General features: G+C 46.8%; 1 protein-coding gene across 1 annotated transcript in view; it reads left to right on the top strand.

Annotated features, from left to right (window-relative positions):
* The first annotated feature begins 329 nt into the window (after nucleotides 1–329).
* ADRA1D (adrenoceptor alpha 1D) overlaps nucleotides 330–16,898 on the top strand; it is a 65,757-nt gene continuing 49,188 nt past the window's right edge. Inside the window, exon 1 of the mRNA XM_083458832.1 lies at nucleotides 330–2,620. Within this exon, the coding sequence (XP_083314958.1) occupies nucleotides 1,660–2,620 (961 nt within the window). The 5' untranslated portion in view covers nucleotides 330–1,659. The remainder of the gene's footprint in view (nucleotides 2,621–16,898) is intronic.

The raw sequence follows: 16,898 nt of genomic DNA, 5'->3' as shown, positions 1-16,898 counted from the left end.
CTTAAATCGGCCGGCTTCCTCCCACGTAAAGCAAATCAAACAGGTTGCAGGGAGTCCCGCCGAGGTGATCATCCCAGAATAACGGCTTCTCTAATAAACACCGAGGGCTTTGCAAAGGACCAGAAGCGCATTAGCGTTAGCGGCAGCGCCGTCGACCAGCCCTTTGCTGCTCTCTAGCGTCTCTCGGTCGCCTCGCCCAGGAAATGGAAATCCTTCAATGAAGCTATTTTCGGTACATAAATATATATATATATATCTTTAAGGGCCTCCCTCCCACCCACCCACCCCCCACGACCCAGCGCGTTATCCCACCGCCCCCCGCGCGCTCCGTCCCTCTTTTTTAAAAATTAAGAGGAGTCTCTCCTTTGCCTCCCTCCCGCCTCTCCTGCGCGCGGTTGGCCAGCCACCCTCGCTGCCAAACTTGCAGAGCCAGCCCCTCCGGCCACCCTACGCCGGCAGAAGGATGCCACAAGCCCTCTAGGAGGAGTTGAGGAAGGCGACTTGCTGGATTTCGCTGCTGCTGCGCCGTAGATCTCGCTGCAGAGAGAGAGGAAGAGAGAGATTGACAACCCAGGAGACGCAGAGCGCGCAAAGCTCCCCCAGCGCAAAGTTTGCGCGCCCGGACGCAGCCTACTTTTGCTCCTCTGGCTCCCCAACCGTCACTTCTCTCCCGCTCCGATTGGAGAGGGCTCGGATTTAGCTGCAGAGGCACCGGCGGCGTCTTCCCCGCCGTTCCCCTTCTCTCTCCCTCCGCGCTCCTGCGTCGCATCCTCTGGACCGACAAGCTGGAAGGATGTCAAGCAGCCGGTTCTGGACACTGACGACGCGACGCTTGCGCCCAGCTCGGTCCTTCTTCCCGAAGCCTCCGCAGCCAACGCATCTTCCTGGATGAAGGACCCTCGATGGGGGAAACAAGTGGGGGGCCGACAGGAGTTATTTAAAGGAGTGATTTGCTGCCTTCCCATCCCCGGTCCCAATTTTCTGTTTTATTTTTTATTCCCACCCACCCCCCACCCCCGCGTACAGGGGTTGTTGCTGCTCAGCCTTTTTACAAGGGACTTTTGCAAACGCGCGCGTGCGTTGGAGAGGTACGAGGAGAAACGTCAAATACTTTTTTATCTTATTACTGAGTGGAGGAGGTGGCTGAGGACGAAGGGGACAGCTCAGGGGCCACACACGCAAACACACCTGATGGACAGAGAGGTGAGAGGGGGAAGGGAGGGAGGGAGGTGAAAGAGGTAGCCCGCGCAGCATTGCCGGGGGAGGAGAGAGAGAGAAAGCGGGTTCCTTGAGATCCAGCACCTTTGCAAGATGATTTTGCTGCTCATGTGTGTGTGCAAGAAGTGAGAAGAGTAGGGACACAACAGCATCCCTGGTGGCGTGCAGTGACGTGGATAGAGGTCCACCTTTGCAGGAAACGATGGTGTAAAAAAAAAAAAAAGGATTGCAGAGGAGGAGAGATATAAGTGGGAGGAAACTCCTCGTGTGCAAAAAAGAGAGACTTTTTTCTCTCTCTCGGGAGTGTGGAGTTCAAAATCATTATAGGTGATTCTGGGGATGGTACCAGGGAGAGAGTGAGCCATGCCTGTTGCTCATCTCCTAGGCACCTCCATCACGCTCAACCCATCTCCCATGGAGACTGGCCCCTTTTGAAAAATAATGACTTTCCCTGACCGGATTAATGCCAGCTTGAATGGGAACCACACGGGAGAAGAAGCCGAGGGGGTCAACGGGTCCTGGGCAGGGGGGGATGTTGACCCCGACAACAGCACCTCCTTGGCACTGAGGTTGACCTTGCAGTCGGTGGGCGTGGGAGTCTTCCTCGCCCTCTTCATCCTCTCGGCCATCGTGGGCAATATCTTGGTCATCCTCTCGGTGGCCTGCAACCGTCAGTTGCAGACTGTGACCAACTACTTCATCATCAACTTGGCCATTGCTGACCTACTGCTCAGCACCACTGTCCTGCCCTTCTCGGCCACCTTGGAAGTTCTGGACCTGTGGATCTTTGGCCGCATCTTCTGCGACATCTGGGCGGCAGTAGACGTCCTCTGCTGTACCGCCTCCATCATGAGCCTGTGCATCATCTCTGTGGATCGGTACATCGGGGTCAAATACTCGCTCAAGTACCCCACCATTATGACCGAGAAGAAGGCGGTCATCATCCTAGTGGTGGTCTGGCTCTCTTCCATGGTCATCTCCATTGGGCCCCTCTTGGGCTGGAAGGAGGAGCCGCCTGAAAACGACGAAACCTGCAGCATCACGATGGAGCCGGGCTACGCCATCTTCTCTTCGCTCTTCTCCTTCTACTTGCCACTCATGGTCATCCTGGTGATGTACTTCAACATCTACGTGGTGGCAAGGAGGACCACCAAGAGCTTGGAGGCCGGGGTCAAGAAAGAGCGTGGGAAGTCCATGGAAGTGGTGCTCAGGATCCACTGCCGCAGTGTCCTCGAGGACTCCCTGGCCGCCAGCACCAAGGGCAAAGGGCACACCTTCAGGAGCTCTCTCTCAGTGCGCCTCTTGAAGTTCTCCAGGGAGAAGAAAGCGGCCAAAACTCTTGCGATCGTTGTCGGGGTTTTCATCCTCTGCTGGCTGCCTTTCTTTTTTGTGCTGTCGTTCGGTAAGTGAGGCACCTTGACTTCTGTTGTGCGATGTTCACATGATGCGAATTCTCTTTTACATGATATCTGTCTTCTCTTCTTACATTGCATCTGTCTTCACTTTTATATTTTTATATGTGGTGTGTTTCAATGGTCCTGACTTTATAGATAGATATTTTAAAGTATGTTGCTTACCATTACGTCTTATTTGTGATACTTTTTTAAAAAAAATGTTTTATTGTACATCGCCCTGAGCTCCTTTAGAGTAAGGTTGATCCAGCAATGTGATTAATAAATTATGAATTCCAGTTGCTCCTCAAGGGTGAACTTTACAACCTTGTTAAGTCTACTTTTCTAGGTTCCCTGAGAAATAAAATAGGCTGGCAGTGGGGATAACTATCAGCCAATGTGGGCCATCCAGTAAACCTTGAATCCCATTAGATATTCTGGATAGCTTCTTCTTATCATTACATTTTGGCCTTGCCACTCCACCTGTCCAATTAAGCCAGCAGTGGCCTCCCTTGCAGGACTGTTGTTGTTGTGACCCCACAGAATATAGTTGCTCAGAGGCTAGATGAGAAGAGGACAATTCTTTGTTTAATTTCCTTATTTGAAACGTTTCTGTCCACCTGCAAGTGAGAAAACACAATCATCACCAAGACCCAACTGCTTGTATATAAAAAAAGTATGTTGATATCCCATAGTAACAGTGTCCCACACGGACATAAATAATCGTACAAAGTTATATAGAATTTTCTCATGTTGCAATGAGCCATACAAGCAGAAAAGTAGCCATACTACGGAATACTGGTACTTGTCAACTAATTAACTGAAAATGCAAATTTTAAACCATGCTTATCATATGACTCGAGTGGTATCCAAACACTCACTGCCAATCTCATCCTATGCGCTTTGTAGGAGAATCAGACCCATTATTCCACTGAGCTCAGCAATGTCTATATTAAATAGAAGAGGTGCTCTGGGGTTCCAGGTAGGCAGCCTTTGCCAGTCCTACCCGGAGATGCCAGGGACTGAATCTGGCTCTGCCACTGAGCCACAGTCAGTCCCAAACGAAAGCAGCTGCCTTACCCCATGTCAGACCATTGGTACACCTAGCTGGCTGGCAGTGGCTCTCCAAGGCTTGCCACCAGGAGATGCTGGGGATTGAACCAGGAACCTTCTGCATGCAAAGCACCGAACTACCACCCTTCCCCTAATCTGCATGGCAGGGTCATGCTATAGATGGGAGGCGGTGCTCTTTTTTGAAGCACCACTCAGCATCTGGTGATTCATGCTCATTTGAAAGCAAGAAGCACCCATCAAATTTGCACGGGAGCTCAAGCCCCTTGATGTTGACTACTCCAAGGACTGTGGTGGAATGGGGAGTGGAGAATACCCAGCAGTTTGCTGTCCCATGCGGCTGCACTGCACATCGGAAGGTGCGTCTCCCAAGATCCTTTGCGGCCATGCAAAGGATGCTGGGACACCAGGCACTCAGCTGCATGGAAATCCAAGAGAGGTGCCCAGGTATCTTCTTTGCAAAGGCAGGCATCGCTCAGATTGCAACCAGATTCCTGGTACCCTCGACCAATATCACTGCCTCCCCTGTGAAATATGACAATGAGACTTTCCCTCTTCATTCTGATTCAGGGCAGCCTTTCCAAAGTCACCTGGTACAGACAGGCTGTTGATTTGTTAGTCTTACCCATGCTACAAAGCTAAAACAGTTGGTTTCCACCATCAGGAAAACACCTCCCCAAAGTGTGATGGGGTGCCACAGACCCTGCCAGGCAAAGCCTACTTATTGCACCCCTGCCCCACCCAAGGGAGCCCATTGGTAGCTAAATGGAATCTCTGTGCTCAAAGTCAACAGTGGAAAACAACTGTGAAACATTAGCCTTTATTAATATGTTTCCCAGTGGCATTTGCCTGGGTTTGGACTCAGAACTCCTCCAAGCAACCTGCTTACTGAGCCATCATCCTTCATGCAGAGATGAGACTCTCTCTAGTCTTTATTGCACATTGGTTCTGATATGTTAGTGGGGAGGTTATATGACGAGTGTCCATTCTGTATTCATCCCACTTTGCTTTTGAAGTGGTGGTTTCTATTAATCATTTGTTTAGCTCACACTTTTCCTTGTTTCTTTCCTCGCTGCAAAAAAAGAAAAGTCTGCTTTTGTTTTGTTTTCAAAGTGGATTTCTTGAGCCAGGGCAACAGAGCACTTCAATCCAATCTACCAAAATTTCCTGGTATGTTTTTGAGAATTATTTTGCTCATAGAATTATGGCATTCTGAAGGCAGCCTAGATAGAGGACTGGACCAGAGAGAGAGAGAAGGGACTTTCCTAAGGCCACGAAGTGAGTGTGAGGCAAAGGTGGAGTCTGACTCAAACACAAGCAAATCTCCCCTTCAGAAAAGAGACATGCCTATCCCAATATCTTCTGCAATCACACAGTATGACATGCTAAAAATGCTCCTCTTCTCTCCGCCATCAGAAAGTCAATCACTGCAGATCCAAAAATAAATTTAGGAGGCTGGCAGGATCATTACCTTATTCCATCCCACTGACTGTTTGCTATGATGCTAATAGGGAGCTTCCATGCTTAGAAGCAGTCTACCCTAGAATGCTTTTATTTATCTCTTTGCTTTCAAGCATATACAACACCTTTTCATATGAGTTTCTAAAGGATCTTGGAAACTAAAGCTGTGTGCACACTCCTGCTTACTTTGTATCCAGTATGCTGCCACTGCTGGTTTAGGAACCGGGGTACACATGACAATAGCCACAATCCATATCTATTCTGTATATATCCTACTGTTTCTTAGGAAATGCTGTTCTTTGATGCATTTTTTCTGTGCAAATGGAGGAAAAGAGCAAGCTAGCTGGGGAAGGGCTGTAGCTCAGCAGCTCTCTCTGTTGCAAGGAAACCTGTAAGAACTGTAGAAGCAGACTGGAAGAAACTCTCTCTTCTTATTTTTTACTTTTTTGTATGCTAAATTCTAACCCTCGTGATTCGTGGATAAGCAAAGAGGAAGCAATTATTCATCGTGTCCACAGATGATAGAAAAAGATGCAATGGTTTTAAAATTATAAAAAGGGGATGATTGGATTAAGCTAGAGAGGAGACGACTGTCTAGCAAGTCAATCCACTGCTCCCTGTGTCCGGTTTGGCAGAGACGGATTTAGGACAGCACGGCCGGTTCTGCCACGCTGGGCGCCAAGCCTAGGCGGCACTGCAGGAGATCACAACTATGACATAGTGAATGGAGCAGAACAGAAGGTGAGAGGCATGGAGAGGCTCCGAATTTTGGGCTTTTACAGGGTGCTGCTGAAATTTGAAGTCCAAAGTCCGCCCCTCATGGGGAACCAGTGGCTCTTCCCATGTTGCTCAACTCCAGTTCCCATCAACCCCAGCCAGCATGGCCAAGCATGATGGCAGCTGTAGTCCAACAATATTGGGAGGACCACTGATTCCCCATCCCTGGTCTAGGCTGACCGGGGGCTCCTTACGGGGAGTCTTTCCTAGCCCTACATGGTGAAGCCCAGGATCAAACCTGTGACCTTCTACATGGAAAGCAGATGCACTGCCACAGAGCTATGGCCTCTCCCCATTGTTTGTAGGAGTGGATAATTGCCTCCAACCTAACCATGGTTTGCAAAATCTACCCACGGCTGAGCTTTAGACATAGGAATCTGCTTCATACCGAGGAAGGCCGTTCATTTATCTTGCCCAGTGTTAGCTGAACTGACTGGCGGCATCTTGCCAGGGTTCTCTTCCATGAATTTCTCCAATCCTCTTTTAAAAGCCATCTGGGTTGGGGGTCATCACTGCCTCCTGGAGAATTGAGTTCCATAGTTTAATTATGTGCTGCATAGCTGCGTTGCTCTGTCGTTTCCTGCTCAAGGTCTGTCCTGCAGCAAGTTGTTCCTGGGCGCCAACCCAGCCTAGATGGCCATTGCTGTCCCTTCCAACTCTACAATTTTATGATTCGATGAATCCCAGCGTGTGGAGGAGCCACAGTGCACAGCTCCCCCCACCTGATGAGTCCACCTGATGAGTCTCATGAGACCAGGGCCCTGCAGGATCTGATTTCTTTCTGCAGGGCCTGTAAGACAGAGTTGTTCCACCTGGCCTTTGGCTTGGAATCAACTTGATCCCCTTCCCCTCTTTCCTTTTTCCTTTCTCTTTCTGTGATGGAACTCCTATTTGGGGACTTCCCTGGCTTTTTTCTGGACCACGTAGGACCAGTCTGGATAGTTGGCCTTGGTGAAGATTTGACATTTTCATCCCCCAAAAGCTTTTGATTTGAGTTTCTACTGAAAGGAGGCTGCATTTTAATGCTGTATTTAAATCAATTGTTTTTATATCTGGTGTTAGCCGCCCTGAGCCCGGTCTTGGCTGGGGAGGACGGGGTAGAAATCATTATTATTATTATTATTATTATTATTATTATTATTATTATTATTATTATTATGCATCTTGGCATGTGTTATCCCCAGGAAAGGAGCTGGGTTGCAAAATCTCCTACATATCACCGTCCTCGTCAACAACTAGGCTGAGCTATTTGGAGAGCTTGCAGAATCTTTTCTGGTGCCTTCTGCGGAAAGTTTGAAATGCCACCTGTGAAGGTTGCATTTTGCCTTGATGGGTATCTGTAACAGGAGCCGCTTCCCTCCCAACCCCACAGATTCTCTGCTCCCCAGAGTAATGATGCCGTCATCAAGAAGTACCTGTGCAATTAATCAAGACAAGTTTGCCTGGCTAATGAGGCAATTTGGAAAAGCTGTTTGTTCAACAAGGGAGAAATGGCTGATTAGTTGGTGGTCTCCTTTTCCTCCCTGCCTTGGGGGTTAAAGACTTCTGCCTTTGCACCGCCATAAGGGCCACTCAGCATTCCTGTGAAATGACATACTGTATGCAAAAATTATCCTTTAGATTTACCCTGATTTTAGTCCCGTAATGAGCAGGTTGCCTATGCTTGTGGACTTTGTGCAGATCTCCTTCTCACACTTCTGTCTGATTCCACTTATTGCTATCAACCTTCCAAGAAGTCTGCTAGCCTCTAAAAGGGGCATATTTTTAGCCCGGCTTCTTATAAGCTATTTGGAAAGGCTAAAGAAAGAGTGAATCTATACTTAACTCAGATGATGGGGGGATAGGATTTTGGAACACGCCATATCAAATGGCAGACGGGTGCTGATTTTTATTTTTTTTAAGAACTTGGCTTCTAAAAAGCTAGCACCTAAAGCTTTATCCTTGGTGTTCTAGTTTTCTGCATGCAGGGAGTTTTCTGCATTCAAAAATGGAACTCAGCGGCATTCTGAACTGGCATAGTCCTCAGAATCCATCCACTTCAGTCAGCTACCTAATGTGAGGAAGGGCCATGACTCAATGGTGGAGCATGTACCATAAATGCAGAATGCACTGATTCAATCCCCAACATCACTCTCCTCTTTTCCAGGCTAAACATAGAATCATAGAGTTGGAAGAGACCACAAGGGCCATCGAGTCCAACCCCCTGCCAAGCAGGAAACATACCCAGATCCTTCAACTGCTCCTCATAAGGCTCGTTTTCCAGGCCCTCCTCTGCACATAACCCAGCTTGTCTACATCCTTCTTAAATTGTGGCGCCCAGAACTGGACACAGTATTCCAGGTGTGGTCTGATCAAGGCAGAATAGAGCTGGACTAGTACTTCCCTTGATCCCTTAATCTGGACACTAGACTGCGGTTGATGCAGCCTAGAACAGCATGAGCTTTTTCTTCTTCTGCATCACCCTTGTTAAGCTTGTGGTCCACCAAGACCCCTAGATCCTTTTCACATGTACTGCTAGTAAGCCAGGTGTCCCCTATCCTATATTTGTGCATCTGATTCTTCCTGCCTAAGTGCAGAACTTCACATTTTCCCCTATGTATAATGTATAGTTGACCTATACATTACAAAGAAAAGGTGGCAAAATGAGTTGCTAGAATTCTGGACTGCATGATTTCAGAATGCGAAAGGGATGATGATGATGATGATGATGATGATTATACGATGATGATGATGATGATGATGATGATGATGATACAGTGGTACCTCAGATTAAGAACTTAATTCGTTCCGGAGGTCCGTTCTTAACCTGAAACTGTTCTTAACCTAAAGCACCACTGTAGCTAATGGGGCCTCCCGCTGCCGCCGCACCACTGGTGCCCAATTTCTGTTCTCATCCTGAAGCAAAGTTCTTAACCCAAGGTACTATTTCTGGGTTAGCGGAGTCTGTAACCTGAAGCGTCTGTAACCCAAGGTACCACTGTACTGCCCTATACCCACAGGTCTCAGGGCAGTTCACAAGATAAAATGACACAGGATGGCTCATAATATTGCATCACCCGCTGCCTGTTGCACAGTTTTTCTACATGAAAGGGAGCTTCTTTTTCCATTTGAGGAGTCAACGGGTGGATGGAGGAGACAGATGACAACATTTACATGGCAGGCGCATCTTAAGCAGATGTCAGTGTCAATGGGATGCTCCTTAATTATGCAGATGGGCATGCTTAAATTCCTGGAAACCCTTGTAAATCTCTGATGAAGCCATAAGGTAGCCCGTTCCCTTCTCTCAAGAGGGGCAGAGAGTCCTATCTGGAGATGGACCAGGAGCGAGTGCAGCAGGCCAAACATCTGGTAACCTGTAAGCTTTTAATTGAAAAAGAAAGAAAGAAGCTGGGGAAGCAAGGTTGTCCGGAATTTTTATTGCTCCATTTCACGTTCCCTGGGATATATTTAACGGGGACATTTTTATCAGATAGAATAAGAGATAAAAAGTGACTGGGCTATTTTTATACAGTCCGGCGGAGCGGACATGACTCAGCGTTTACCTATCTGGAATAAGGATTAAGGGATCTGAGTTGGTGGAAATGAAGAGGCCACAGTTGGCTGGAAAACCAAACAGCGAGAGAATTGGAAGTGGTCCAGTCGCTTGTGCCCCAGGTTCTCTTGGGGATTTTCTGTCTCTGCATCAGCCTGATAGCTGGATGGCCAGGAAATGCTAGCTCAGCAAGGATCAGGTGATGCAAGCGGCCCAATAAGATTCTTCCTGGTCCTATAAAACATCTGGCATTGACATGGTTGCTCTGATCTCTGGGTGCATGTGTGGAGGTTTAAGTTAAGGCCAGCAGATATGGTCCCCGATCCGTGTATTCTTCATGTGCCTTCTCCATGGGAGGTCTGGAGGGTGGCAATATGAGAACAGGGCCTTATCTGCAGTGGCTCCGCATTTGTGGGATGCTCTGCCCAGGGAGATTCAGTTGGCGCCTTCATTATACACCTTTAGGCGCCAGGCGAAAACGTTCCTCTTTAGCCAGGTCTTTGGCGGATTGAAATTCAATGCCCTTGGGGAGGCAGGGTTTTACTGGGTTGTTTTTGTTTTAATCATGTATTTTGTGTTTTTAGGTTGTGATTTTATGCTGTAGCCAACCGGAGACCTTCAGGTTAGGGCTGTATACAAATTTAAATATAGTGGACCCTCGGCTTACCCGAGGGTAACATAAACTTTGGGTTGTGAAAGCGGCAAACCCGGAAGCATTTTTCCAGGTTTCGCCGTTCGTGCATGTGCAGAAGCGCTAAACCGCACCATGCGCATGCGCAGCAGCGATCCTCCAGTTGCGAATTCCTCGGGATGCGGCCGGACCTCCGGAACGAATCCTCTTCACAACCGGAGGTACCACTAACAATAACAACAATAACAGCATTCAGTGAACATGTCAGCAAAAACATGGGTTTTTTTCTCATTCTCTCTCTCTCTCATTCACTCTCTCTGCGATGAACTAGCCAGGCCATCAGCTTACTGTTCAGGATTAATGCTGCTTATCTTTTCTAATATTACTTGTGGATGGCTTAGAGAAGGGGTTAAGGGCCATGACTCAGCGACAGAACATCTGCCTTGTATGCAGAAGGCAATCTCTGGCATCCCCGAGCCGGGCTGAGAGTGAACGCCGCCAGACACCATGGAGAGCTGCTGCTGGCCAGTGTAGACAACACTAAGGTAGATGGACCTGTGAACTGACTTGCTGTGATGCAGCTTCCTGTGTTGCAGGAGATCTCACTGTATTTGAGTGTTCTAGATGCATGTTAAGAAAAGATGCCTGATAGGGCATTGTAGGCAAGCGTGCAAGTTCTCCTCGCCACCCCAGATCACTGTACTAAGTGTCTTCCACGAGTCTTCTGAAGCAGGGAGCCTCCTGTACACATAGAAGCTTCAAAGCATGGGAAGAAGAAGAAGAAGAAGAGTTTGGATTTGATATCCCGCTTTATCACTACCCTAGGGAGTCTCAAAGCGGCTAACATTCTCCTTTCCCTTCCTCCCCCATAACAAACACTCTGTGAGGTGAGTGGGGCTGAGAGACTTCAAAGAAGTGAGACTAGCCCAAGGTCACCCAGCAGCTGCATGTGGAGGAGCAGAGACGCGAACCCAGTTCACCAGATTACGAGTCTACCGCTCTTAACCACTACACCACACTGCTTTGAAAGAGGGTTTGACAAGCTCTTGGAGGAGCTAATGGCTATTAACCCTGATCGATAAGTTCTGCCTCCACTGTCGGAAGTAGCTGCTTCTTCTTTGGCGATCACTCGTAGCTGAGTAAGATTGTCTTCCATGAACACGGTCTTAACAGTGATTCCGTAAGTGACTGTGGAGGCCAATTCTGGACCCACACGTCCTTCCACAGTGGGGACATAGGTTTCCGGGTGGGAGTTGATCACGGTGTGGATTTGCCAAGCATGCCTTCCTCTTAGTACGTTTCTCCCTTTTATCCTGAGTTCGAGTGTCTTCAAAGCCCATGACACCTTTGGTAAAGGCTGTTCTCCAACTGGAGCACTCGCAGGCCAGTGTTTTCCAGTTCTCGGTGTTTATACTACATGTTATTTACTGAAGTTCTCACCCTGGGCCAGCAGGGGGATACTGTAGATAGTTTTCACTCAGGTCCACATATACAAATAAGGAATTGAAAATGACGTTCAGTGATTGGATAGTTACAGAAAGTTGTTACTGTTGCCTTGTAGTTGAGCTCTATATAAGCAGGTTGGCTGAACCTTTCAGTTCAGTTCTGGCCTGTGAATAAACAAGAGCTGTCTGAAGAATCGCTGTGTCATCTGATATGTTCACCCACAACTTAACACTACATTTTTAAAGATTTGCCTTGAGAGAGTCTTTAAACCTCTTTTGTTGATCACCAGCATTACACTTTCCATTTTTAAGTTTGGAATAGAGTAGTTGCTTTGTTGTTGTTGTTTTTTAAGTAATATTTATTGAAATTTTACAAACAATAAAAAGTTTCAAAGTTTAAACATAAAGAATAAGAACAAAGAATAACCCTAATAGAAGAAAAAAGAACTACAAAAATACAAAAACAAAACACATGAAAAATGCAAAATAGAAAGCAGTTAACAAACAAAAAAAGAAAAAAAATCAATATTTTCATATCTTATACTTCATTTACTAGTTTCCTGACCACCTCACACCTTCCTTTTTGTATTCCAGTTCAGATATTTAATTCAGCAAGTCCTTACCCTCTATCATTTAACCTTACTCCGCATCTTAGCCTATTATAAATGTATATTTTCCACCATTATCAGTCCATATTTGCATATTCTTATTAATCTTTTTACCAATACCGCTTATTTTCAATCCAACATCCCTTTAACATTCATTAATTTTACAGTATTTCTGCAAGTAGTCTTTAAATTTCTTCCAGTCTTCTTCCACCACCTCTTCTCCCTTAGAGTAGTTGCTTTGGAAGACGATAATCAGGCATCCGCACAACATGACCAGTCCAAAGAAGTTGATGTTGAAGTTGAGGTAGCATGCTCCTGAGCACCAGTGGCTGGAAACTACAGGGAGCAGGAGAGTTTCTGTTGCAGTCGGGCCCTGTTTGCAGACTTCCCATAGCGGGCATCTTGTTGCCCACTGTGAGAACAGGATGCTGGACTAGATGGGCCTGATCCAGCAGCTGTCTTCTTGTGCTCTGTTGACGTCACCCCAGGGGTCAGGGAGCAAAGACTGGCTGCGTTTAAAACAACAAAAGCATCATGGCAATTTTGAAAATAAACAGAATTTATTTGTCGTTCTGCCGGCAGCTGAAGACCTCCTTATTGCAATAGGCTTTGGGGAACTGACTGCTTTTAATGAAAGGGCTGGTGCTGTGCTGTTTTCATTGTAATTATCTGCAATATCGCACAGACTAATAGAATTGTAGAGCTGGAAGGGACCACAAGGGTCATCTAGTCCAGCCCCCTGCAATGCAGGAATCTTTGTGCCCAATGTGGGGCTCGAACCCACAACCCTGGGATTAAGAGTCTCCAGCTCTACCAACTGAGCCATCCCTGATGCACTGACCCAACACAAGGTGGGTTAATGTTCTTTTAAGTGGGGAGGTGCAGCTGATGCAATCCAGCTTCTGATTCCGCCATTGTTTACCTGTCCAGTATTCCCTTTGTGTGTGTTTTTAATTGACTCTGCTGGAACAAATAGAATTATCCAACACACTAATTTATTCCCACCACCTTCAGGAATGAAAAGAAAGGGGGCCAGGATGATAAACAGGAAAGCTTCTGAGCCACTCAAGTGATGGTGCCTGTAGAGTTTTAATTGTGAAGCTGTTCCCCGGAGTGGATATATATATTCTCTCTCTTAAAGCCCAGCATTGTTGCAGAAATAGATGGACTCAGAAGGGCTAAGCAGCCTGAATTTACAGCCTGCCAGCTGAAAGGGGACTTTTATTTGATGGAGGTATTGTGCCCAAAGAAATATAGCTTGCCATCAAAGCCATTTGTTGTCCTGCGCTTTGGAAACGGAATGTCCCCCTTTAAAATGTTTTAACACCGAGCCATCCACTCTGGAAGGGAGTAATTAAATTAAATTTGGGGACTATTGCATGGTATATTAATTCCTGATTATACCCCGGCGAGCCGAGAAATAGCAAAAGTTGGTTGGAAAGCTTTGGATCGGAAGGAAGTTGCTCAAGGCACATATAATAAGGCATAGGCTTATTTATACACGCCTTTTCCTAAGCATGGAAAGTGTTTTAGGCCATCCTTCCCCAAACCGGTGCCCTCTGGTCTGAGCCAGCACAGTCTCATTGCAGTCAAAAACATCTGGAGGGTACCTGATTAGAGATCTTTAGCCTTTTCGTTTAAGTCATTGAGGATGCTCAAAGGCAGACTGGATTTTCTTGGTAAAGGTAAAGGGACCCTTGACCATTAGGTCCAGTCGCGGCCGACTCTGGAGTTGCGGCGCTCATCTCGCTTTATTGGCCGAGGGAGCTGGCGTACAGCTTCCAGGTCATGTGGCCAGCATGACTAAGTCATTTCTGGCGAACCAGAGCAGCGCATGGAAACGCCGTTTACCTATTTATTTACTTGCACTTTGATGTGCTTTCAAACTGCTAGGTTGGCAGGAGCAGGGACCGAGCAATGGGAGTACACCCCGTCGCGGGGATTTGAACCGCTGACCTTCTGATCGGCAAGTACTAGGCTCTGTGGTTTAACCCACAGCGCCACCCGCGTCCCAATATTTTCTTGGTATTTCCCCCTTTTTCTCCCCCTTAAAATAACAACCACGCAAACAGACTTGTAAAAGGGAGGGGGGAAAACATTTACTCAGAATACTTGCTGAAAAGAAACAGATACAGCAGATTTGTTCAGGCAGCCTTAAAATGGTAATTTGGTTGCAAAGACATACTGTACTTAAGTCTAGTTAGGAATGGTGTCTGATCTCAGAGATGTTCTCATGTTGCTTGCAGAAGAGGAAGAGGGTGTTCCCAAGTTGGTTGGACCTAACAGGGCCGGATTTAGGTTTGATGCGGCCCCAAGCTACTGAAGGTAATGGGGCCCTTTATATGTCCAGCGCTGTCCTTTGTCAACAAAAATTGCCGCTGTTTTTTGTGTTGAATATATGCTATATGGTAATTTATGGACCTAATAGGTATCTAAAGCCATTTGCACATGCAGAATGTAGGCACCCTGTATATAGAAATGAGCAAACCAGTGATATTTTAGGGAGTAGGCTAGCAGGTGGGGCCCATGACTTACGGTACATCACAGGAACCTACACAACACAAAACACTGTTGCTGTAGGTAGGTTTTATTTTATTTGTTTTTTATCTTAAATTTCAGAAACGTACATCCAGGGTTTTTTCCTTTAATTTTTTTGGGGGCCCCCAAGAGAGTGGGGCCCTAATCTATAGCTTGTTTAGCTTATACGTAAATCCTGCACTGAACCTACACCCTCCCTCTGTCAGGGCACAGTGGGAGTGTTTCTCACAGAAACTGTGAGTTTCAGTTCCTGTCATGTGCCTACCTAGCAATACATGAATTTGACTGTGCTTTTAATATCCCGCAACTCTGACACTAGGATGTTGAATAGGTTGGGGCCCCTTTGGCTTGCTCCAGGAGCCAGGATCATCTTCTGCTCTTGAATTCTTGATTATGGTGTCCGTGCGCCTGATATTTTTATGCAACCTTCCCGCAAAGGCCACCACACGCACGCAGTATGCAAAAAATCTAAACAATCGAAAGAGCATCATAAAAACCAGGACCAGACCAAGACATGTTACAGGCCTGGGGATCATTCATATGGAAATCCCCAGGTGTCAAAAAAGGGTGTTTATATATGCCACTACTGCGGCCCTTGTTTCGTTAGCCCCAGAATGGAAAACGAGCGAGGTCCCAGCCAAAGAAGAATGGCAACTTAAACTGATGGAATATGTGCAGCTTGCTGATCTAATTTATAGAATAAGAGAAAAAGGAGAGTATATGTTTAAAGAAGACTGGGAAATGTTTATTGAGTATATGGGTGAAAATTGTGTACGTTTGAAAACGTTGGCAGCTTTAAGATAAATTCAACAGTGTTAATAAGTTTTGATGGATGTAAAAATGGAATACTGAATGATTTAGTTTATGTAAAATATGCAGGGATTTATGGCACACAAACTGAACCATGGAAAGAGAAGAAGGGAAGTCACTGATATTTTTAGGTTGTTTAAATAAATATTCTAAAATGTAAAATAGAAAAACTTAATAAAAAAATATACAAAAAGAAAGAAAGATATGTTACGGACTGAGCTGAAAATGATGCTCATTCCTTCCCCATTCCATGCAGACCAGCTGACCGGACTAGCAGCCAAGTTGAGCGGCAGAGGATCTGCTTTGCATGTAGTAGATCCCAGTTTCGGTTCCTGGCATCTCCAGGTACAGCCAGAAGTGACCCTGCTCTAAAACCCTGGAGAGCCTCTGCCAGTCAGTGCAGACTACTCTGAGCTAGAAGGAACAAGGCTCTGACTTGTACTAAGGCAGCTTCCTGCTTTCCAGTGCATCTGATTTCAATCCTGGTGACAGGACAGCATTTCCCACCACACCTGACAGCAAGACGCTTGCTTAGAGGCCATGCAGTGCATGCAAAGCTCTGGCTCTCCAGTTCCTCCCTACCGTTTCCCGCCTGTCCCCCCAGCATCTCCCACCTGAGGCAAGCATCTCGTTCTGTCTAATGGTAGGGCCAGCCCTTCCAATGATTCTATGATTCTATGGTGCTTCCATGGGTAGGGAAGATTGAGAGTGGTCCACGGACACCAATAACATCCCCCTCATCCACATGCTCAGCCAAAACTTGGGAAAGAGGGAGATACACGATAATCATTTGCCGCACTTCCCAGTTGTTACTATTTTATTCCATCTTTCCTAATAAACGCCCAGCGAGGAAGGTCAGGTCGCGAAAGATGATGACCGCCTCATGAGCATGCTTTAAGCTTTGCGGCTGAGTGCCGATTTAAATTTGGGGATAATCCGGCACTCTCCAGCCACCCCCAGCAGCTGGCAACCTCCCTAGAAGGTTCCTGTCCTTTGCCCCCTGTTCCCCAGATCGCAGTTCTACCAATCCAAAGGCTGCCACTGCGAAACAGAGAAAGCCGCATTTCATAATGCCCGGTAATTTATTGGCACAGCAAAGGGCAGCCATGACTCGACTGGAGGAAACGGCTCTTTAATGCTAATCCTTATGGATAGCTCTCTCTGTTGATGCCGTCTTTCACTAATACGTTTGGTCGAAAGCCAGAGAGCTGTAGCCTCCAACAGTAACACCCCCATGCCTGCGCACACAATATCCCGCTGGCAGGTAGCAAAATAGAAAAAGGCATTTCTTCTGTCTTGCGTGCCCTTCAAGAATTCTCAGCTTTGCAGCAGAGACAAGCGGACTCTTGGAATAATGAATCTTGCAGAGCATTCTGATTATTAGGATGAGGAAATCCAGGGAGCCAGAAGGTGCTG

This window comes from Podarcis liolepis (assembly GCF_965112155.1).
Source record: "Podarcis liolepis genome assembly, chromosome: 9".
NCBI classification, from domain to species: domain Eukaryota; kingdom Metazoa; phylum Chordata; class Lepidosauria; order Squamata; family Lacertidae; genus Podarcis; species Podarcis liolepis.
This window is presented reverse-complemented; position numbering and strand designations above follow the sequence as displayed.